This window comes from Puma concolor, chromosome D1, assembly GCF_028749965.1.
Source record: "Puma concolor isolate L17-30 chromosome D1, mPumCon1.1.hap2, whole genome shotgun sequence".
Lineage (NCBI taxonomy): Eukaryota > Metazoa > Chordata > Mammalia > Carnivora > Felidae > Puma > Puma concolor.
The window spans coordinates 4421547-4445331 of record NC_141676.1 but is presented as its reverse complement, the minus strand read 5'-3'; the positions used below and the strand labels follow the sequence as shown (position 1 = coordinate 4445331).

At 58.7% G+C, this 23785-nt stretch overlaps 1 protein-coding gene and 1 long non-coding RNA gene across 3 annotated transcripts in view; one reads left to right on the top strand and one right to left on the bottom strand.

Moving 5' to 3' along the window:
- Positions 1-23785, top strand: part of LRP5 (LDL receptor related protein 5) — a 106652-nt gene that overhangs the window by 75399 nt on the left and 7468 nt on the right. For both annotated transcript variants that reach the window (XM_086676709.1, XM_086676710.1), the window contains 11 exons: positions 72-361; positions 1091-1317; positions 2663-2847; positions 5376-5699; positions 6935-7134; positions 11361-11569; positions 12737-12927; positions 13542-13751; positions 16874-16999; positions 19783-20019; positions 22115-22225. In XM_086676709.1, coding sequence (XP_086532835.1) covers positions 72-361; positions 1091-1317; positions 2663-2847; positions 5376-5699; positions 6935-7134; positions 11361-11569; positions 12737-12927; positions 13542-13751; positions 16874-16999; positions 19783-20019; positions 22115-22225 — 2310 coding nt within the window. The remainder of the gene's footprint in view (positions 1-71; positions 362-1090; positions 1318-2662; positions 2848-5375; positions 5700-6934; positions 7135-11360; positions 11570-12736; positions 12928-13541; positions 13752-16873; positions 17000-19782; positions 20020-22114; positions 22226-23785) is intronic.
- Positions 17345-19403, bottom strand: LOC147576334 (uncharacterized). Its single transcript, XR_015240679.1, has 4 exons — positions 19099-19403; positions 18757-18832; positions 17848-17937; positions 17345-17692 (listed from the first exon to the last, which is right to left on the bottom strand). It is a non-coding gene; the product is annotated as an uncharacterized LOC147576334 (long non-coding RNA).

The window sequence follows — 23785 nt, the reverse complement described above, 5'->3', positions numbered from 1 at the left end:
TGCGATGGCAGATCGAGGCACGCCTCTCTCTCCGGGCTGCCCGTGCTCAGAGCCGCTGTGCTTCCTTCCAGGAACCAACCCGTGTGCGGACAAGAACGGGGGCTGCAGCCACCTGTGTTTCTTCACGCCCCGCGCGACCAAGTGCGGCTGCCCCATCGGCCTGGAGCTGCTGAGCGACACAAAGACCTGCATTGTCCCCGAGGCCTTCCTGGTGTTCACGAGCAGGGCCGCCATCCACAGGATCTCCCTGGAGACCAACAACAATGACGTGGCCATCCCGCTCACGGGCGTCAAGGAGGCCTCCGCGCTGGACTTCGACGTGTCCAACAATCACATCTACTGGACGGACGTCAGCCTGAAGGTACAGTCTGCAAGGGGTCCTACGCGCACGGCTTTGCCGTGAACACCTTGCCGGTGACGGCCCTGCCTCAAAGGTCTTACGTTCTCTTTTATTTTTTTTTTTTTAATTTTTTTTAACGTTTTTATTTATTTTTGAGACAGAGAGAGACAGCATGAGCAGGGGAGGGGCAGAGAGGGAGACACAGAATCCGAAGCAGGCTCCAGGCTCCGAGCTGTCAGCACAGAGCCTGACGCGGGGCTCGAACTCACAAACTGTGAGATCATGACCTGAGCCGAAGTCAGATGCTTAACCCACTGAGCCACCCAGGCACCCCGCCATTCCCTTATTTTAAATGCTGTGGTGGCTTCCAGTTCCCCACCCCCATTACCACGGTCGTGAACACCTCTGTGCACAAGCCTCACTGACGTTTCAGCAGCTTCTCATCTTTTGCGTTACATTAGTTCTTCCAGATAAAATTTCACGAGGTAGATGTTTGGATAAAAGGACGTGTCTATATACATACGCGTATAAAACGTAAATGTTTAAATATCACCAAATCATTTTTTTTCCCCTAACAAAAAGTTGTATTTGGCTGCATTTCAAGCGTTTATTTGAAAACTGTCGCTGGTGACGATCTGGCCCCAGACGTGGTCGGTATCGTGTTCCAGGTGGGCCAAGCACCTCCTGGTTAGAGGTCTGCAAAAATGCCGCTTCCTAACCCATGGCCCTTGCCTCCTCCCCTGCCCCCAGACCATCAGCCGAGCCTTCATGAACGGGAGCTCCGTGGAGCACGTGATCGAGTTTGGCCTCGACTACCCAGAAGGCATGGCCGTTGACTGGATGGGCCAGAACCTCTACTGGGCGGACACCGGGACCAACAGGATCGAAGTGGCCCGGCTGGACGGGCAGTTCCGGCAGGTCCTCGTGTGGAGGGACTTGGACAACCCCAGGTCACTGGCCCTGGACCCCACCAAAGGGTGAGAGCCATTTCTGCTTGTCACACACGTCTCTGTCCCCTCCCACTTCTGTCCGTCAGCCGGCGTGGGATGACCCGTGGCCGAGGTGGGTGGCTGTCCAGCGGGCGCTCTGTGATTGGAGCGGTAATGACCCCCACTAGCTTTGAGGTGGCCGGTGCTGGTAGGACCCTTGGATGTATCCAGTTCATCTCACAGAGAGGAAACTGAGGCCGAGGGAAGGAGTGGCAGCCACTGTGTCGGGTGCCGCGCCGGGTACTTTTACGTGAGCTGTCTCGGCACAGCATCTGGGGGGGCCTGCGGGGGGCAAGTGTCTTTGTCCCTGATTTTACGGATGTGGAAACCGGGGCTCAGAGTTGCTGAGTGACTTACTGAAGGTCACGTAGCCAGGGAGAGCTGAGCTGGGCTCCTTCCCCCACCACGTGTCGCCAGACTTTTCCATCTCAGAGCCGGCTTTGAGGTCCTTGGATTCCAGCCTGCTCGCAAAGGGCATCTTATAGGCCTCCTGGGCAGAGTTTCACCTGCCTCGCAAGGCACCCACTTTTATCTGCCAGCAGCCTGGGGGCCCTGCCCCGGGCACTGGGGCCAGAGGGGCGAGGGTCGCGTCTCCCTCTGCACCAGAGTGCACACGGACACAGTGCTCGCCCCTAAAGCATCAGTGATGCGTATGGCACGCCCCAGACCCTGCCTGTCACACGCTCTGTTAGGGAAGGAAAGATTTTAGGACGACAGCGCAGAGCGAATGGCCCAGGTTTTAGCGGAAGGGAAAATAATACACGGTTCTGGAATGGGGCTTCCTTCTGTGGAGCTGCTGCAGAAAAGGGAAGGAGGGCCCACTGGGGGCAGGAGAGCTGAGTTTGAATCCTGGCCCTGCAGTGCCTGCCGGCCCCGCATGCTTGTCTTCCGCCCTCGTTGAGTAAGGGGACCCTGACTTGCCCACGTCTTGCCCAGCCTGGCTTCCCCTGTCACCGCGGCGTCCTGGCCAGCTTGATTCGCGTTTGTCTCTGCTACCAAAGTGTCCCAGCCTGGATATTCGGTTACGTGGTCACCCCATCTGTGCACCCAGTCAGTGTCTGTAAACGGGTGCGTTCGCACTTAATCCTGCAGGTGCGCTGCTGTGGGAATTCGGGAGGCAGCCCGGTGATGGCATCTGGAGGGATGTTAGGGTCGTGGGGGGCTCCGAGCACGTCGCCCCGTCCCTGCTTCATGAAGGGATGTCACTGATGTGGCTTTCTCCAGGCTGGTGGGGGCCACGCAGAGGAGATGGGGTGGTCGTGTCCCTCCCCCCGCTGCCCTGCAGCGAGAGAGGACGCACCCGAGCCCGCGCTGCCCTCCCTGTGTCTTCCAGGTACGTCTACTGGACCGAGTGGGGCGGGAAGCCCAGGATCGTGCGGGCCTTCATGGACGGGACCAACTGCATGACGCTGGTGGACAAGGTGGGCCGGGCCAACGACCTCACCATCGACTACGCTGACCAGCGTCTCTACTGGACGGACCTGGACACCAACATGATCGAGTCGTCCGACATGCTGGGTGAGGGCCAGGCGGGGTCCTGCTGGGCCGGGGGCTTTGGCCTGCGGCGATGGGACATCCCTGGGCCAGGGCGCTGGCTGTCTCTCAGCCCCCGCTGCACCGTCCCCTCTGGCCTGCAAGTCCCGAGGCCCCACAGGAGGTGTGGACACACCCCTGGCTGTTCGTCCAGCCTTCTCTTCTCCTGGGGTTGTCCCTTTCCACTCCCTGGTGCTGTTGCTGTGGCATGTTGACAGAGGCCCCGGGTGACAGCTCTTTTCCTGCACACCTACTGAGAGCCGTGTCCCAGCTAAGCCGTGTGCCAGGAGTCCAGTTTGATCCTTCGGTATCACAGCGTAGGCTTTCATTGATGGGGAAACTGAGGCCCAGGGAGGTCACAGGATCTTCCCAAGGTCACAGAGAGATTCCAGGGCTACACGTTGAATCTCCATTGGACCCTGGGCACCTACTGCGTGCCGGACATTGTGTTGGGACCACTCACGGGCCACACCCAACATCCTGGGGTTAGGTAAAAAAAGAGAAAAAAAAATGCCTCGTTCCAAGTCACCCAGCAGTAGGGGCGGGGCGTGCAAGACTAGACTCTGTTCCGCTGGAGGGGAGTGGTTATGTTAGTTCTCTCGGTAACGCACCAGGTGATGGGGCCGCCCTGTGTGAGGGGGAGAACTTGATTTCCTGATGGCTGCTGCTCCCTGGGGTGGGTGTGCTTGTGCCCGTTTCACAGGTAAGGAAACCAAGGCACAGGCTGGCTGAATGGCTTGTCCCAGCCCCAGCATCCTGGTTTCCGCTCCAGACGGGCTGCACCCCCGCCCGCCCCTGCACGCTCACCGTGCTGGCTTCTGAGGCCAACGGCAAGGTTTGAATGTGTCCCCAGGCCCGCAGTGAACGACAAGAGGCTGGTTGGTGCATGTGGGGGAACCAGTCACTGAACAGCTGCAGTTGCCTGAAATAATTAAGCTCAGTAATTACCCCAGAGCGAAGACACGCTCGGGCGGAAATCCACGGAAACCCTGGAGACTTGCAGGACCCTGCAGACCGAGGGTGGCCGCGTGTCGTGGGCCTGGCTGGCACTCTGCTGTGGCACGCGTTCCATTGAATGCCACAGACATTTACCGAGCACTCGATTAGTGAGGCCCCCGGGTGGATGAAGGGTGGGTCACAGGGCTTCTGAGAGCCGAGCAGCGCCTGGAGCACGGACCTGGGGCTGTTGGGGTAAAAGTGCGTCTCACACATGATGGTTGTGGACACCTGTCCCTGCAGCAGGGCCCTTGGGGGGGCGGGGCGGGGAGCGCACATGTGCATTTGATGGAAGCAGTGGGGGAGCCTCTTAATAACTGGCGTTCTCCCAGAGGCAAAATAGTCAGCGTAGACACTTTCCAAAAATACAGAACTATATGAAGAAACGCGAATTATTCCTAATTTTCACCGCCCCGTGATAACCAGTACTGATGTAGCGGCATGTTTTTTTCCTAGTCTCAAAGAAAACGTTTCTAAGATTTTATTTTATTATTTTTTTTCTTTAACGTGTATTCATTTTTGAGAGAGAGAGAGAGAGAGCGAACAGGGGAGGAGCAGAGGGAGAGGGAGACAGAATCAGAGGCAGGCTCCAGGCTCTGAGCTGTCAGCACAGAGCCCGACGCGGGGCTCGAACTCACAGACCGCGAGATCATGACCTGAGCCAAAGTCGGACGCTCAGCCGACTGAGCCACCCAGGCGCCCCTCTGAGATTTTATTTTTTTTTTTATTTATTTTTTTTTTTTAAATTTTTTTTTCAACGTTTTTATTTATTTTTGGGACAGAGAGAGATGGAGCATGAACGGGGGAGGGGCAGAGAGAGAGGGAGACACAGAATCGGAAACAGGCTCCAGGCTCTGAGCCATCCGCCCAGAGCCCGACGCGGGGCTCGAACTCACGGACCGCGAGATCGTGACCTGGCTAAAGTCGGACGCTTAACCGACTGCGCCACCCAGGCGCCCCCTGAGATTTTATTTTTAAGTAATCTCCACACTGACACGGAGCCCTGTGCGTGGTGCATCATGTGCGGGCTCTGCACGTGGCCATGCTATCGTTGGGTTACCCCACGGTTCATTACAAGGGTCTTCCGCTGCTGGGGTATAGCGTGTGGTTGCTGCCCCGGCTTCTGTCTCCAGGTGCCGGTTTTGCTGTTCTAGAACTTTCTATCCTGGTGATCATACAGCACGTGCTCTTTAGGGTCTGGCTTCTTTCAGCTGCCCACCATTTTTCACCCACACAACTGATGGGCGGGCATTTGGGTTGTTTCCCGCTCGCGGCCCTTACAGTTGCTGCCGTGCGCACTCGCATCGATGTCGTGCCCGAGCGGACCCCACGTGCGCTCCTCTTGCGGGATAGGAGGGGAGTTGCCCGGACACGGGGTGGGTGGCGTCCGGCTTCAGCCGGCCCTGCTCGTTTTCCAAAGCAGTTGAACACTTGGACCTTGACCCGGGTGGCCGGGCAGCTTTGGACCAGTCGGCGGCCGTGTGTTGCTGATGCCGCGTCTGCGCGTCTCCACGCAGGTCAGGAGCGGGTTGTGATTGCCGACGACCTCCCACACCCCTTCGGCCTCACCCAGTACAGCGATTACATCTACTGGACAGACTGGAACCTGCACAGCATCGAGAGGGCCGACAAGACCAGTGGCCGGAACCGCACCCTCATCCAGGGCCACCTGGACTTCGTGATGGACATCCTGGTGTTCCACTCTTCCCGCCAGGATGGCCTCAACGATTGCACGCACAACAACGGGCAGTGTGGACAGCTGTGCCTCGCCATCCCTGGCGGTCACCGTTGCGGCTGCGCCTCCCACTATACCCTAGACCCCAGCAGCCGCAACTGCAGCCGTGAGTGTCTTTCTTGGCTCCCGCGCCCCTCGCCCGTGTTAAGTCAGGCTGGTTCTGGGAGCCGAGGGAGAGAGACGCTTCCTTTCTTTCTTCTAGTGTTTATCAATTTATTTGTTTTTTGACGTTTTTATTTCTCTTCGAGAGAGAGAGAGAGAGAGAGCGAAAGCACGAGCAGGGGAGGGGCGGAGAGAGAGGGAGACAGAATCCGAAGCAGGCTCCGGGCTCCGAGCTGGCAGCACACAAGCCCGACACGGGGCTTGAACTCATCAACTGCGAGATCATGGCCTGAGCCAAAATCAAGAGCCAGATGCTTCGCCAACTGAGCCACCCAGGTGCCCCTAGAAAGGAGCTCCTTTTCTGGGGGTGCCTTGGCGTTCACGGGTGGCTGAGTAGGTTTCGCACTGTATACACTGCCTGTTACCTAGAGGCCTAGGCCCGGCTCTGTGAGTGAGTACTCTCCCCAGTGACGGTGTTTTATGTCCAAAGATCCTCCCGTGGAACGTCTCAGCCGAGAGCTTGGCCCATGTGTTTGTGTCTTGATGAAGTAGTGGGTCCTCTGTCCAGCCTGGGCCTCCCTATTCTTGGGCTCCCTTTGGTCCTGTTGTCCCCGTCCCCTGGGGGCCAGACCGTGCGGGGGGTCAAGCACAGGTGGTGCAGGTGACCCATCAGCCAGCGGGGATGCCTGTAACTCGAGTCTCTGCTCCTGTGGCCGGCAGACTGGGGGCCGTGACTTTGTTTCAAGCCACCCAACTGGACTTCTGACAGGCTGTGGCTGTTGGCCTCTTAAACGTTCCGAGCGGTGCAGTTTCTGCACTGAGGCCGTTTTGCTCACTGACACCCCCACGAGGTGACCCCTCCCACGCCATCGTTCACCTCATACCATTCACTTGACCGCCTGAGGGCCGACGGCAACTCACACACTTGTCCAGGCAGCAAGTACATTTGTGGGTGGGAGTTGACTAGTTGCTACTGTTTCCCTGCTTCTGTCTTAAGTCTTGAGAAGTTAAAAATCAGTTGCTGTCTGCTTTAAAATAACTCATGCACTCACAAGATACTGAAACAGAGACACGCGTCGTGCAGAGAGGAAAATTCCCCACGGTCCACCCCCTGGAAGTACTTTTAGGTCCTTCCGGCACTTTCCCCGCCGCGAAGGGCGACGCAGTCCATGCCCGCCGACCCCGTCTTTGGCTCCGGATGCTGACGCGCAGCCCCCTCATCTGTTTGCCTCGTTCTAGCGCCCACCACCTTCTTGCTGTTTAGCCAGAAATGTGCCATCAGCCGCATGATCCCCGATGACCAGCACAGCCCAGACCTCATCCTACCCCTGCACGGGCTGAGGAACGTCAAGGCCATCGACTACGACCCCCTGGACAAGTTCATCTACTGGGTGGACGGGCGCCAGAACATCAAGCGAGCCAAGGACGACGGGACCCAGGCAAGTGTAACCTGTTGGGGCATGTGGGGGGTCACTTCCGCGAGGAACCCACCATGGCAGTTCCACCCCCTCCCCTCCCCCGCTTTGCTTTGCCAACAGAGCACGGCTTGCGTCAACAACGGCTTGGGTTCTAATTATGTCATCGCAGGGTATAATCCTGAGCAGTGGGAAACCCTTAGATTATATGCAGAAATGGGATTTTCTTTTTCTTCCCACAGTGGTTTCGCGCAAGCCTAGTTGGTATTGGTTATTCTGGATTTATTTTTAGTTCGTAGGAATCGTAAGGTCTGTTTGCTTTAACGCAGCATCTACGTTCCTAAAACTCACTGCACGACGCAGAATCACACAGGCAGACCACAGGGCGATGGGGGAAGGGGGCGAGGCGCACTGCACTCTGAACTCTCGCCGGTGACACGTGAGGAAAAGATAGGGACGTCGTAAATACAGGCGCACCTTTCTGCATACGTTCAGTGGTTCAAGACGGAACTCCTAAGTGACTGTGGCGCTTTACCTTGAAGAGACCTGAAGTTGCTGAGGACACGGGGGTGCACGGCTGCAGCTCGTGGGTGTGCGTGAACCGACGGGACGGCGGGCGGGAAGTCACGAGCCCCGCGCTCACAGGCGTGACGCCGCCCACGGGAGATGGAGGGAGTTGGGGGGGGTGGTGTGTGTGTGCTCGTGTATCCCCGCCCTTCTCTGCATTCCCCGAGCGTTTCTCACGGACGACCTGTGCGTTGGCAGGTGTGAAATCTCTGTCGCGCTCCAGCCGTCCCCGGCATATCACTCACGGATCCCGACAGATCCGTCTTTTCAGAATGCTTATTCTAGCACAACGGACGGCTTCCGTGCTAGGTTTCTGCGGCCTGTCCCACGAAGGACGTTGTCACTGCAGCCTCGGGGCCCCCTCAGGGTCTCCACGTGGCAGGCGGCGGTGGCCGGCATTCCGTTCGTGTGGCATTCGCTCACGGACGCGCCTGGCTCACCGTGCCTGTTTTCAGGGAGTCCTTTTACAGAAGCCACGGAACCAAATGTTGACCTGCTCTGTGGCCACGGTCGGGGTAGGCACGTAGGTTATCACGGTGAAATCTCGGCACTGTTACAACAGCGATGCAGAGAAATGCTGCCGGTGGAGATTTTGGGGTGACTTTGGTGTCAGTAAAGTTCACTTGGCCATTTTCTACCCCGAACTGGGTGCTAGGGCTGTGTGTACGGGCTCAGCATCGCTTCTGGCAAAGTACTGCATCCAACGACGATGTGAAGTTAACAGGCTGTCCTCTGAGGTCTGTGTCCTTGGTCGGTGATAAAAGCCCCAGCCTAGGGGCGCCTGGGTGGCTCAGTCGGTTGAGCGTCCGACTTCGGCTCAGGTCATGATCTCACAGCTCGTGAGTTGGAGCCCCGTTTCTGACTCTGTGCTGACAGCTCAGAGCCTGGAGCCTGCTTCGGATTCTGCGTCTCCCTCTCTCTCTGCCCCTCCCCTGCTCGTGCTCCGTCTCTCTAAGAATAAATGAAACATTAAAAAAAAATAAAAAGCCCCAGCCGAGGGGCACCTGGGTGCCTCAGTCGGTTAAGCATCCGACTCTTTCGATAGCAGCTCAGATCATGAGCTGAGGGTCATGGGATCAAGCCCCGAATCGTGCTCTACACTGACAGCATGGAGCTTGCTTGGGATTCTCTCTCTCCCTCTCTGTCCGTCCCCCACCTCTCAAAATAAAATAAGTAAACTTAAAAAAAAAAAAAAAAAAAGCTCCAGCAGAGCCTTGGCAGCTGTGTATCATCTCTGCGGGAGCAGAGCTGGTGAAATGGTGGGCATATATTCCTTTCTTCCCTCCACCATGCAGGTGACAGTCCCTTTGAGTCCTTTGGAGAATGGGAGGTGTTAATTGATGCTGGGTGGCTTTCCTGCTGAGAAAGGTACCAGGCGCAAATTGCCTGAAAGTCTCATCAAGAGGGTTCGTTCATGGTGTCCTGCAAATGCGAGGGAAGACTTTGAAGGAAAAGTCTTTTTAAGAAACACCTTCTGGGTTCCTACTTCATTTGGAAAACATCTGTTTTCCCTCCCTGTGCGTCTTGCAAAACTCTACCCTCTAGTGGCTTTGATCCTTTATGAGGGGCATCCCTGAGCCCCCCAAAGACAATGTTTTAAGTTGTTACCTACTTTGGCTAAGTTGTTTTCCTAGTAAACTTTTTCAGGGTAGTAAATATACACAAAAGTTATCATCTTAATTATTTCCAAGGACACAGCTCAGCAGCACGAAGCACACACATTGTCCTGGGGCCGTCACCCCCAACCATCTCCAGAACTCGGTCATCTCCCCAAACTGGAAGTCTGTCCCCATGAAACACTGACTCCCCCTCCCCCTCCCCCTCCCCCACCCTAAGGCAACCTCCCTTCTTTCCGTCTCTTCGAATCTGACTATATTCTAAGTACTTCGTATAAGTGGAATCATGCAGTGTTTATTTATTTTTTTGTGTGTGTGACTGGCTTCTTTCGCTTAGCATAATGTCCTCAGGGTTCCTCCGTATCAGAGCAGGTGTTAGAATTTTCTTCCTCTTAAGGCTGAAAACGCTCCGTTGTGTGGGTGGACCACGGTTTGCTTCTCTGTCCTTCCACTGCTGGACGCTGGGTCTTTGGGCTGTTGTGACAGCACCCCTGTGGATGCCCCCACGTGGCTAGGGGGTGCGGGCCTGGGTGGGGGTGCGTGATGACAGGTGCTACTCTGTCCTGGGGAGGAGGTGGGGTGTTGCCTGTGGCCTCGAATAGGATTCTATTAAGAAATCTTGCATTCGTGGAGTTCCGGTTTTATAACTGGACAGTCATCCGTCTGCCTGAGGACAGGTGTGGGCCGCGTGTCACCTCACGCCCCGTGCATTTCTCAGCTGCGTGTTCTGATGCCTGGCGTCCCAAAGTCAGGGTTGATGCCCGGGACACGGCCAGGGCCGGGCTGCAGTCTGGCTTCAGTCCCAGCCCATCAGTTGCCCTGGGCTGTGGTCTCAGGCCAGAGTCTGTGCTTCGGGGGAAAGGGATGTGCCCAGCTGGAGCAGACGCTCGGCTCCCAGAGCGCCCAGCTCCTGGGGAGGTGGGTGTTATCACCTGCAGAGGCACATGACCCTTAAAGAAGGGCTCTGTGTTCAGATGTGAGTCACACACTGCTAGCCGCCCAGTGGGACTGTGTGTGTGTGTGTGTGTGTGTGTGTGTGTGTCGGGGACAGGGGGAGGTGTACCCTTCCAGCTGGGTTCAAGAGGCTGGGCCTGGTGAAGGGGCTTCTTTTTGGCTGCAAGCCCCTTCTTGCCACCAGGGGCTTCGTTTCAGTGACTGCCAAAGAGATAAAGGAAGTTTGCAATGAGCTCTTGTGACAGCATCATCTTAAGGATGCCCTCAGAGGAAGGGACTTTTCATCCAAACCATTGGTAGCAGTCCGGGGAAGCCCGCCTTGCACCAGCTCAGATCACCTGAGAACCTGAACACGGTCTTTCGGGGTAACCCAAGGGGCCCAGATCCACCAGGGAGTGAGGCTTCTGGTCTGTAAGGCAGATGAGGGTGACCTCGGGCTCTCCCTTCTTCCGCGGCATTTCATGGAACCCCCTGAGCTACAGCAGGTGGCACGGAGCCAGGCAGAGTTCTCCGGCAGGGCAGAGACCCAGAGAGTGTAGACCGAACCACTGCCGGGAGGGGCGGCTGGCCCCTTGCTCGGGACAGGCACTGCGTGTCATCACGCACCCCCACCCGGGCCCGCACCCCCGGCCTCTCCTTCAGAGAAGGGGCCGTGAGAGGGGAAACTGTGTTCTATACACCTGTGGTCCTGTCACCCTGAGTTGAACAAATAACGAGACTTGAAGGTCTTACTCCCAAAGCACGAGCCCAAGACGACGAGCGAGAAAAGAGAAGATGTCTCTCGAGAAGGAGGCTGTGGCCCTGGGCTGACTGTCGAGCCACCAGGCGGCCCTTCCGGGGCAGGAACGGGACCCGGAGGGCGTGGCAGCCGACAGTCCGCCGGCAGTTTGCTGAGGGGTGGGCTGGAGATCCGAGCCGAGGGGCGAGGGCCCTTCTAGGACCTCTCCGTGATCAGGTTCCCTCTCAAGCAGGCACGTGGGGGAGTGCTGATCCGACAGGAAAGGTCGAGACGCAGGGTCGGAGATCGACTTTCAGTCTGAACTCGGGCACCGAGGCCTCTGCCCTCCCGCGACGCCCGTAGCCAACGCCCATCTCTTCCTGTGTTACATGCAGCCCTTCGTTTTGACCTCTCCAAGCCAGAGCCAAAACCCGGACAGGCAGCCCCATGACCTCAGCATCGACATCTACAGCCGGACGCTGTTCTGGACGTGTGAGGCCACCAACACCATCAACGTCCACCGGCTGAATGGAGACGCCATGGGTGTGGTGCTCCGTGGGGACCGCGACAAGCCACGGGCCATCGTCGTCAACGCCGAGCGAGGGTGCGAGGCGGTGGGGTGGGCGGGCACCGCGGTGTGGGGTGCTGCACCCCGGGGCAGGGAGACCCGGGAAGGATAGAAGTTTTAATCCATAGGTTTTGCACCATCCCCATCAAATTTGAACGCTGAGCAAAAATCCCTTCCATAGCATCCCAGCTGGGGGCTGGCTATTTGAATACGTCTCACCACCGGGAGCTCACTACCCTCCTGGGCACAGCCTCGACTCTTGGGAGCTTCTTCCTTCCACGAGGAGGTAGACAGACGTGGAGGGTCCCAAAGGGAATAATAACCAGGGCGAGGCGGAGCCTTAAAGCCACGTGCCGTAAAGCTCAGAAACAAGGCTGAGCGCAGGAAGGTTCGTGCATGGCCGCCGCGCCAGGCGGGAGTCAGATTTTTGGGGGCTCCGCTTGGTGGAGCTCGTGCTGGGCGATGGCCAGCGCGACCCCGCGTCCTGGGCCGGGCAGACCCAAGTTGGAATCCTGACCCCGTCGCTTACTGCCCCCATGACCCCAGGCAGGTGAAGTGACCTCGGGGGTGCGGTGTCTTCTTCCGAGAAGGACGATGGTGATGTCAGCTCCCGCGGCACACGAGTGCTCAGGGAGCACAAGCCTAGTGGCTCTTCCGCAAGCTGATGAGTCTCCCTCGAGGCTGGCCTCCACGGAGGCAGGGGCTCCTTTGCTGCAGCCGCTGGGGTGGGCGCTGGTCCCCAAGGCTGCCGCCACAATTGACCACAAGCCGGGGGAGGTGAAAAGAGCAGATGTGTGTTCTTCCACGGTTCCAGAGGCCAGAAATCTAACGTCAAGCGGTGGCAGGGCTGTGCCCCCTTCAGAGGCTCTGCGGGGATCCTTTCTTGTCTCTCTTCCAGCTTCTGGGGGCTCCGGGTGTTCTTTGACCAGATGGCCTCACCGTAACTGCGTTACAAAGATTCAGCTTCCGATTATGGGTCCCCTTCTGAGGTTCTGGGTGGATGGGAATTCTTGGGGGGACATTGAACCCCATAGGGCCTGGGGGGGGCGAGCCCTGAGAGGCCGGGGCCTTGTGCCTGGTGACTTTCCAAAGCCCGGCTAGATGGACACGGGGTCAGGGGCTGGTCTATCTGGCGCCTGGCGAGCTCGTTCCCGGTGAGGGATGGGGGGGACTCAACACCCTTCACCTGCTCCCCTCCCCCAGGTACCTGTACTTCACCAACATGCAGGACCGAGCCGCCAAGATTGAGCGAGCGGCCTTGGACGGCACCGAGCGTGAGGTCCTCTTCACCACGGGCCTCATCCGCCCCGTGGCCCTTGTGGTGGACAACAGGCTGGGCAAGCTCTTCTGGGTGGACGCGGACCTGAAGCGTATCGAGAGCTGCGACCTGTCAGGTAGGTGCCCTGGGGCCTCCCCAGGGATTGGGTCCCTCGGCAACCCACACGTCTGACCTTCCCGGGGACACCCGGCCTTCCTTGTCATCGGGAACAGTGGGGGCAGCCTCCATGTTCATCAGGTGGGCGTCATGCTGGGGCTTTATGTCTACCGAGTACTGTTATCATCTGAGAGTTCCAGGACGTGGGTCCTGAATGATCCCCGTGTGGCAGGGCAGAAGAGGCGTCTCAGAGAGGGTGGGTGACCTGCCAGGGTCCCACAGTGTGGGCCGGGACCCCTCTGCCTCCAGCACCCACCCCTGTGGCCGCTCTGCCCTGGGCCGCCTTAGACCCGGATGCCTCTGGGCTGGAGACCTGCTTAGAGGGGCTTTTCTTCCGTACGCGGGGCGGGGGAGGGGAGGGGAGGGGGCAGCACCGTGCTTGCAGGGAGGGGTCAGCCCAGCTGCCAGGTCGGCCAGCTTCCAGGGAATCCGCTCCAGCTCCTGGCCCCGGCCAGAGCACAGAATCCACCCCCCCCCCCCCCCCCGGCTCCCTGCGGCCCTGTGTTCCGAGCTGAGCATGGGCTGAGCGCTCGGGGTCAGCGGCCACTCGGGGGGCACTTGTCCCACTTGCAGGGGCCAACCGCCTGACCCTGGAGGATGCCAGCATCGTGCAGCCCGTGGGCCTGACCGTGCTGGGCCAGCACCTGTACTGGATTGACCGCCAGCAACAGATGATCGAGCGTGTGGAGAAGACCACCGGGGACAAGCGGACTCGAGTCCAGGGCCGGGTGGCCCACCTGACCGGCATCCACGCCGTGGAGGATATCAGCCTGGAGGAGTTCTGTACGTGGAGGGCGGGCAGTGTCGTGGGCAGGTCCCCGACCGACCGGGGGGGGGGGGGGGGGCACCTGTGCAGAGCCCTGAACCGGCCCCTCGGAGAAAGGAGGCTGGCCAGTGTGAGGGCTGCGGGCTGACTGGCTGTTGGCAGGGGCCACTCTCGGGTCCTCAGTATGCCTCTCCATCTCAGCAACAGATCCGAACCTGACTTCCTCGTCTGCTACCAGCCGGACAATCTGCTCGGCTTTTCCAGGGTCCCGTGAGAGTCACCCACTTTCAAATTAGCGTCCCCTTTCATTAACTCCAGCAGAACCCCATCCGCGGTGTTGGGGATTAGGCTGGGAGATTGGAGGCATTTTAGGATTCTTCCTCCGACAGTCTGGGCTGTGCCCAAGGGCTGGAAGATCAGGACCCCTACACTTGGGACCTCTGGTTTCTCCACCCGCTCTGTGTATGACTATAGGTGGACACAGGAAAATGTGTCTGTCTGTCTGTCTGTCTTTCTCACTCTGCTTTCACTAAATACACCCCAGCTGCCAGCTGCTTGCGTGGACAGAGCGGTGAGCAGGGCCATCGCTGTCCCTGTCCTGCGATGCCCCTGGTCTGGCCATCTTCGAGCTCCCTGTTTTCAAGGCCCGGGATGGGGGGGCTGCCCCACCTGCCGCCTCACCTGGGCCCCTCACGCTCCCGCTGGCCACGTGTCCCGTCCCTGGAGTCCTTGTCTCTGCTCGCCTTCCTCTGCTCTGAGTAACTCCTGCTACTTCTCTGCCCCCACCCAGGGTCAGGTGTGGCACTTTGCGTGGATCAGCTTCTCTGGGCCTCCCTGCTCTGCAAAGCTGCTCTGACCGTTTAGCCCCCAGGCCCTGTGCTCAGTGCATCACTATGTTGCCTGTGTTGTTTTGCCCTAATTCTGCATTACATCTGAGGAGGGTGGGGCTTAGAAAGGGTATTAACTTCCCCGTCAACGGGCTGATCAACACGGCAGGGCTTGGATCTGAGGGCAGAGCCCCTGTTTCTTCACTGGCTTTTCTGAAGCTTACCCCCGGTGGGTTGGGCAGATCGAGTTCATCAGAGTTATGTGTGGAGTCCAAACACGTGGCTCTGAGTGAGGTCGTGAGGCTCCCTCCTCTGAGCTTGGGGGCGTGACCTCCGATGGAGCGAATTGGTGACTTCTGTGTTGACTGCCGGGTGGCTGGTTTCTGTCCTTGTGGGTTCTTGGCCAGGTCCTGCCTAAGTGAAGTCACTGGGCCAACGGCTTCCAGATAGCTGAGGCACCCAATGGATAGGGGTGAGAATGCCTGAGTTTCCCTGGCCCCTTACACCATTCTCAGGGAAGCCACTGATTACTGGGTGTCACAGCCTTCAGAACCATTCAGCATGGTGAACATTGAGCCCACGAATGCCCAGACCTGCCGGTGTTGGCAGAAAGCCAGGCAGGCCGACCAGCAGGTCCTTGGACCTGAGGGGCTGGGAGAACCAGGAAATGCTTAACAAACAGGGATGACGCTGGAAACTGGGATGTCCCCATGAGTGCCAACGTGTGATGTGTAGGGAGAGGCTCCTTGTTTTGGGTGAGGGTGGGAGATCCTTGAGTGAGCATTCCCATGTTTACCTGGGACGTGGAGCACCCAACCTGCTTACCCACGAAATTCTACAGCTAAACTCTAAACCAGGCGTGGCGCTCCACAGCCCCTGGGCCCCATCTGGACATCACCTGATCTTACAATAAAGTTTTATTGGCACACAGCCACGCCCATTGGTCTGTGCATCACCCATGGCCACCCTTGTGTTACAGCTGGCAGACTTGTGACAGATGGTCTGGCCCATCGAGCCCAAACCCTTTACTATTCTTGTTTAGAGAAAGTTGGCTGACCCCTGCTCTAAACCGTGACTTCTGTCACTTTAAACTCTTAACCCCCGAGGTTGAGGCAGGACACTGATTTTTCCGTGGGGCGGGGGGGTAGTGCTTTTTCTCATTTCCTCTTGCCCAGGGGAGGGCAGCCACCCTCCTCCGCGTCTTCCTGTTGTTCAGGTGTTGGTTAATTCGGTTAATTGAATCGAAAACCTCAAGTTCCCCGGGGATGTGCCGTCCTGCTATTTATCCCCATGTGTATTCGCTTCCTGTGACGGCCATGACAAGTCTTCACAAACTGGGTGACTTAACGCAACAGAAGTGTGTTCTCCTACAGCCTGGAGGCCAGACGTCCGAGGTCAAGGTGTCAGCAGGCCTGCGGCCCGCTCTGGGGGCTGTGGGCTGGGGCGGCTCTGTGTGTCCTTCACGTTGTGGTGATTGCAGGTGCTCCTTGGGCCCACATGGCTCCAGTGGGGCGAGAGAGAGAGAGAGAGACAGTCCCTGCACAGACTTCTCCCCTGTGTCTTCACCTCTTCTGGGTCTCTTTTTTTTTTTTTTTTTTAATTTTTTTTTTCAACGTTTATTTATTTTTGGGACAGAGAGAGACAGAGCATGAACGGGGGAGGGGCAGAGAGAGAGGGAGACACAGAATCGGAAACAGGCTCCAGGCTCCGAGCCATCAGCCCAGAGCCCGACGCGGGGCTCGAACTCACGGACCACGAGATCGTGACCTGGCTGAAGTCGGACGCTTAACCGACTGCGCCACCCAGGCGCCCCTCTTCTGGGTCTCTTATAAGGACATCTGTTGTTGCATTTAGGGCCCACCCCAAAAATCTAGGATGACCTCATCTCCAGAGCCTTAATTTGATTACATTTGTGAAGACCCCTTTTCCAAATAAAGTCACATTCACAGGTTCCAGGCATCAGGACGTGGACATATGTTTGTGGGGGGTGGTGCACTACACCATGAGAGACAGGCAGTGTAGAGTGATGGTTGTGGGAGCAGTGGGAGCTAGTGTAGACGGGCTAGGGTGTGATGTTGGGCCAGTTCCGTGAGTGCTTTCAGCCTCTCGTTCTCCTGTCTGTAAAATGCACGTTAATGGAAGTACACTCTGTCAGCTGCCCCGGGAATTAAGTGGGATTAACTGCAGGGGCTGGCCTATAGGAGTGACCATTCTTGTGAGTTCTTGCCTGGCCCTAGTTTCCAGCACCCTTGGGGCTACAGTCCTGAGGTGAGAGGCCGAGCCTGACCCCCTCTCTCTTTTCGTCTCCACAGCGGCCCACCCGTGTGCCCGGGACAACGGTGGCTGCTCCCACATCTGCATTGCCAAGGGTGACGGGACCCCACGGTGCTCATGCCCAGTCCACCTCGTGCTCCTGCAGAACCTGCTGACCTGTGGTGGTAGGTGTGACCTCAGCACTTTCTCTTGGGACACCGGACAGGGACTTGATTCCCTGCCTGCCAGGTCTCTGCCCAGCATCCTTTTAAAGTCACACTCAATGTGGCATCCATTCTCCAGGGCCAACTCTCCCTTCACCTGCCTTTCTGTTCCAGGGTATGCATTCGGGGCTATGAATTTCCCTCTAAGTACTGCTTTTGCTGCATCCTACAAATTTTGATAAATTATATCTTCTTCAATTTGTTCACATGCTTTAAAATTTCTCCTACGACAATTTTTTTGTCCCCTGAGTTATTTAGAAGTGTGTTGTTTAATTTCAAAATATTTGGGGATTTCCCAGCTATTAGTCTGTTACTGATTTCTATTTAATTCCGCTGTGGTCAGAGAACATACTTTTTATGATTTCTATCCTTTTAATATTATGACCCAGCATGTGATCTTTCTTGGTGAGTGTTCCATGTCAGCTTGAGAAGAATGTGCCATCTGCTCCTATTGGGGGAAGTGTTCTGTAGACATCAGTTAGATCCAGTTGACGGATGGTGTTGTTCAAGCCGTCTGTATTCCCCCCGACTGCCTGTGAGCTGTCAGGCAGGGGTGCTGAAGTCTGCAACTCCAGTAGCAGGCTTGTCTGTTTCCTTTTTGTAGTTTTGTCTTTTCTTTCTCCTTCCATGCTTGATTCTCTTCTTTCCCTAAAGCTGAGTGGGGAGTGGTCAAGAATATAAGCTTTAAGGTCAGACAGACCTGGTTCAGATCCCAGCCCTACCACTTCCCAGCAATCCCGAGCTGGTCACTTGCCCTCTCTGAGCCTCCACTTTCTCTTCTGCAAAATAGAGCAGTCGAGAGTGCCTACCTTGGAGTTGTTGTGACCTTAAGTAACGAGCACTTTGCATGGTCCCCAACGTGGCACACGGGAATGCCAGCTGCTATTACTTGTGGGACACTGGGCAGTGGTAACAAAAAGGGACAACCGTTATTGTCACTTGTGATGAAGCCCAAATCCTGGGGCTTCCTCTCTGCTGCCCTCAGTGTCCCCCAGGTCACATTGGATCGTCTCATCTCCCCTTCTCTTCTGTGAGCTCCTGGGGGCTGGTCTTTATTCTGCCCCTTTTCTGCCCATCCTCACCCCTTACGGCACCCACACTGTGTCTTACACAGAAGACAGCACATGCCCACCAGTACAACACAGATGCCTGTCCTCGGCTGGCCTTGCCCCTGGAGAGACTGTCCATCGCCAAGGAGCTCAAGGGGTAGGGCCACAGGAGCTTTCGCTGGTCCTTTCTCACACTGTGAACCCCAGAGAGCTTTGCTGAGAGCAGAGGGGCCATTTTGTGGCTGTCCCTGCTGGGGACCGCTTTGACCCTCCTGAGAGTCTTTATGGCTTTTCTGCCAGGTTCCAGCCCCAGGGCTCAAGTGGCTTTGTGGCCTGAGTGGCTCTGCCACTCCCACAGATGTCCAGACTGCCCTAGAAAAGAGGGGGCTGCACAAAGGGGGCTGCTCTGCTCTCCCTCGGACCACAGCCCTGGGGCTCCTGAATGACGTGCCCCTCTGCCCCTCCCCTGCCGTTGGCCCTTCAGACTTGATGCCCGGCTACTTCTCTGGGGACAGCAAAGAAGGATAAGAGCTCCGAGGGGCTCTCAGGGATGACGTGGACCCTCGTGCCTCGTGAAGCGGCAGGAGCCAGACAGCATTCTCAGCACGCCATCATAAAAGCTGTTTGAGCCCTTCCCGAGTCGGCACGGCCACACACATCTACACTCACCTTGCTGTCCCGTGAGGGTCGTGGGTCTAGCGTCGCTGCTTCTGTTTCAGAGACGAGGAAATGGAGATCGGGGGAGCTGGGTGGGGTTGTCTGGGTATACAGTTGCCGAGGGGGGCTAGGTTCAACCCCAGACCTGTCCAGCTCCCTCCTGGCCCACCCTGCGCCCCGACCGTGTCCTGGCCTGCGCTTGGCCTGCGCTGAGGAAGCTGGATCTGAGGGGTGGAACGACTCACCGTGGTCGGCTGGTAGGAGGTGGCCCCAGGTCTCCACCCACCCCGCTCCCCATCTTCAGGTGACTCCCTCCATTGGGAGCCTTCCCACTCCTTCCTGCACCCCCCTCACCGTGGTATTCTCACCTTCCTGCCTCTCCTTAGCTCACTCCTCAGCAAGTGGAGTACCCTGCAGGTCCTCCACCGGCCCCCGCCGTGCCCGTGGGTCCCACGAAGTCCCAGTCCCACTGCAGCAGCTGCCCCAGACCTGTAACAGGTGCTGGTCCTGAGCACCTGTTCTCTGACCCTTCGTCTCCTAAGGGGTGTGCGTGTGTACGTGCGTGTGCGTGCGTGCGCACAATGGACACTCAGGGGTGTGGCCAGGCGGACGTGCACACGGTGCAGCCGACTGGCAGCCCAGCCTGGGACCCCAGGCAGGTGAAGGCAGGGCTCCAGTTGGGGGTACCGCGGGCATCCTCAGAGACCTGGCCCAGTGCCCTGAGTTGCATGCGAGGGGATGGAGACTCACACGAAGGGGTTGTGCCCCGGCGTCTCAGCGGTCGGGGTCGAGTTTCCAGCCCAGAGCGTTTTCTGCTCAACTTGGTGTAGTACCTGCTGCTTCAAGCCCAGGTTCCCGAACACCCCCCCATCCCCTCTACGGTAAAAAAAAAAAAAAAAAAAAAAAAGGCAACAAGGAAGATTCACAGCGGCAGGTCACATTGCAGTGGAGACCGCGCGGGTGCCGCACCGTCATTGAACCGCGGCTCATGGCCCGGCGGGGCGGGGCGGGGCGTGATGGTGTCCCTGTTCTCTGCAGAGCCTCCCACGTGCTCGCCAGACCAGTTCGCGTGTGCCACTGGGGAGATCGACTGCATACCTGGGGCCTGGCGCTGCGACGGCTTCCCCGAGTGTGACGACCAGAGCGACGAGGAGGGCTGCCCGGTGTGCTCGGCGGCCCAGTTCCCCTGCGCGCGGGGCCAGTGCGTCGACCTGCGCCTGCGCTGCGACGGCGAGGCCGACTGCCAGGACCGCTCGGATGAGGCCGACTGCGACGGTGAGAGCGGCCCCGCCCTCGCCCGCCGGCCCCGCCCCCGGCAGCCCTGGGATGGGCACGCCCACTGGCTCGCCCCTGCCCGCTGGCCCCGCCCCCGCCTTTGCCCGCCCCTGGCTTGGACCACGACCCTCGCAGGCCCTGCCCCACCCCCGCCCTCCCCGGCCTCATCCTGGCTGCCCCCTTCCTGAGATTCTCCCACCCCCTGCAAGCCACTTGCCCTGTCGTCCTCCCGGAGCGGGAACCCAGGCTGGCCACGCAAGAGTAGGGTAGAACGTTTGTCCCGAGCGAAATCGCTAAATCCTCAGGTTGGGAGAGGAAAATGTTATTCGTAGGCCTACGGAGGAAAACTTTGCCACCCACCCTGTCCTGCCAAGTAGTTTGGCTCGAAGGCAGGCTGGGAGAGTCACTTGCCTTCCGCCCCTGGCTCAAGAGTTTCACAAAAACCCCAGGCAAATCCAGTAGTCAGGTGGATAAATACTCGTCCCCAAAGGCAGCGCTGCCCTCCACAGAGCAGTCTGTGGGATAATGCTTGTTCCTGGGTGGTTTCTAGCAACCCGGTGAGCCGAATGTGACAAAAAGATGTGCTTCAGTCATCTCGGTCCACTCTGACCAGCAGGATCTTCCTTTAGACCTTAGCAGTGAGGTCTTAACCTCTGTTTAACGTTAACCTCTGTTTCTGGGCGTTCTCTGAATTTCCCTTTTATAAACGACATGCTCAGTGGTTTCGTGCCACAGAGCGTCAGCACCACGGCCCCACGACTGCCGCCGAGCTGTCGATGGGCTGCTCTGCCTCCCCCGTAGCCACCGGCTGCTGTTGTGAGATAACCCACAACTGGTGGATCACCGTCTACTCTCCCCGTTCGTGATGAGCAGCCGTTTACGGAAGATGAAGGCCCGGGGGTGGGGGCTCATCTCCTCAGCTGGTCCTGTACAGCCGCAGATGTTAAGTCTTTGCAGCTTATGGACCCTCCGAGAATTTGATGGAGGTGGGAGGCCAGGGGTTGGCAAACCGCGGCCTGAGAGTCAGATCCAGACCACCACCAGGTTTCGTAAAGTTGCGTGAGAACACAGCCAGGCTCCCTTGTTTACTTGCACTAAAACGATAGAGACCCGTGGCCCTCAAGGCCTGAATACGTGCTGCTTGGCCCTTTGCAGAGACGTTTGCTGAGCCGAGCCATACAGCCTTGCCCTAGCACGAGTGTTTAGGTGGCCGTCTCAGAGGATGGCAGGAGCCCTGGCTGGGAACCGTCCCCCCGCCTCTCCCCCTGTAATGTTTCTCTGGGAGCAACATGCAGCACCCACAGCACGCCCTAGTTCGGGCTCTGGGCTGCACCTTCTCTTTCAGAAGCTTCCTCTCCTTTGTTACCAACAAATTGTCCCACCCACTGCGAGGACAGGGTCCTCTCATCTCCGGCTCCCAGGGAGGGGCGCTTGGGGTGGGGCAGGGTAGCTGGAGAGCTTGGATAGCAAGCACTGGGGGTGGGCGATGGCTGAGTCCCCTGGGCAGTGCCCTCCTCTGCAACGGTAGCTCCTTCTGGGTTGGCATTCTGGAACACGAGGGAAACAGGCCATACCCAGCCTTCCTCCTCTTAGTCTAAAAGGCCGTGAGCTGCCTTTTCCTTCCTGGTTGAGCCCTGCTCCCCCCTCCTAATCCTCCACCCTGGGAGCTCTGCTGAGATATCACCTGCCCCTGCTCCCACCCATTCTAGGTCATTCCTCTAGTTGGCTGTCACCTCCCCATAACTCAGGAGAGCCTCGGGGCAGGGGCTGTGTTAGTCCTAGCTCTGCATGGGCCTGAGCCGTGGTAGGAGCCTGATAAGTACTTCCTGGGAGTCACTGAGGTCCCTTCCCTGCCAGCCGTGCCTAGACCTTGGAATAGGGGTCATCGAGGGGAGGGTGGAGACCGGATTTGCTGTGACCATTCCCTGAACCCATCCTAGAAAGAGTCCCGTTTGTCCATTCTGCGTTTGGAACCCAGACCTTTCTGTTGGGTCTCGGGGGCGGGGCGGGAAGCGCTGGTTGGCGGCTGTCCACTTCGCCCTCCTGGCGGCATCACGCCCTGCAGCCTCTCTGAGCGCAAGCCCTCCCCCTGCAGCCGTCTGCCTGCCCAACCAGTTCCGGTGCGCCAGTGGCCAGTGCGTCCTCATCAAGCAGCAATGTGATTCTTTCCCTGACTGCATCGACGGCTCGGATGAGCTCATGTGCGGTGAGCCAGCTTCCCGTGGAGGGTTCACCCTGGGCTGGGGTGCTCCCCACGAGTGTGGGGTCTAGAGGGAGAAGATATGCTGGGGGCCTGGTACACGGACAGAGGAGGCTGGGAGGTTGGGAGCACTTGGCCTTGGGGGAGGCCAGCAGGGAAGCCTGCCTGGAGGTAGGGGCAGCTGTGGGGCTGAGCTGGGAGGGGGAGGGGGGCGCATGAGCCCATGGGGGTATTTCCAGCTGTGACGGAGACAGGCCCCTGTGGTTGGGGCTGACTGTGCCTGAGAGGGCACGCTTCTGCCCGCCAGGATCTCACTCGGCAGCCTCTGTCAGGCATCCCCATCAGAGGATGGGGGTCGGGGTGGCCCTCTCCCTGCCAGCCTGCTCTCTGGCGAGGAGGTGCATGGTACTTCGTGCCCCGTGAGTGACGTGGCCTGTACAGTCAGGGGTACGGCGGCCATGGGATGTGAGGCCAGGGCAGTCAGGGAGGCTTCCTGGAGGTGGTGGCTCTTGAAGGGCTGTCTTTGATTCCGACAGGGAGGGAGCCGGAGTCTCAGACAGGAAGTGGGAATGTGTGCACACGTCTGAGGACGTGGGCTCTGCATGCACTGTAGAGGTATCTGGGCTGAGAGCTGACTACGGGAGAGGGGTGTTGAGAGCAGGGAAGGAGGAGGGCTCCCTGAGCACGTTGTCCCTTCGTGTGAAGTGAGGTGAGGCACCTCAGTTGGTATCTCAAGAAAGTGAGTGACCTGGGGCCGGAGGGCGGCCGTGGGTGCCACCGGGGGTCACGTCCCCACCCCTTTGCTGGCAGGCGCCAGTCTGACCGTGTCTCTCTTCAGCCTCTGGCATGATGGCGCCTCCGGTGTCAGGGGCGACATTTATCCAGAGTCTGGTCCGGTCGCCCAAGCCGGCGGTTTTCCTCCTCTGCTTTGGGTTCTGGCTGGCAAGAGGGGACGCGGTGGACGGAATCCTTGGGCCTGATGGGAAAGTGAACGTTCTTTTCGCCGAAGTTGACTTTAGAGTCTCCGTGCTCCCTCCCCAGGGGGGGGGGGGCAGCCTGAGGAGCACCCCCCCGCCCCCGGCCTTCGTCGCCCCGTCAGGATGCCCAGAAAGACCCTTGGGCCCCCCGAGCCTGGGCTTGGCCCCTGCCCCTCACACTGCCCTCACTTGGGACCTCTGTGTCAGCAGGCGCGTGGGGCTCAGCGAGCCCTGCTGGTGAAGGCCTCCGGCCCCGGGGGTCTCCATCAGCCCAGCTCTGCCCCTGCGCGTGGGCCAAGTCCCCCGCTGGCGCGGCTCGGAGCCCCCGGGCCCTGCCTGCCTGCCCCCACCCCCGTGGCCCCTGTCAGCTCCTGGTGACCGGCTCCAGAGGCCTCCTGGCCCACCTGACTTGGGGGCGTCACCGGGCCTCCAGAGAGCCCTTGGACCCTGGGGGATGAACCTGAGACGGCTCTTGAGGGCTTGTCGGGCAGCGTGGAGAGCTCCGCCCGGGGTGGGGCGGAGGGGGGAGGGTGCTCCGGGCAGGCCGGGGGGGGGGGGGGGGTGGCGTGGCACCCCAGCACCCAGCTTC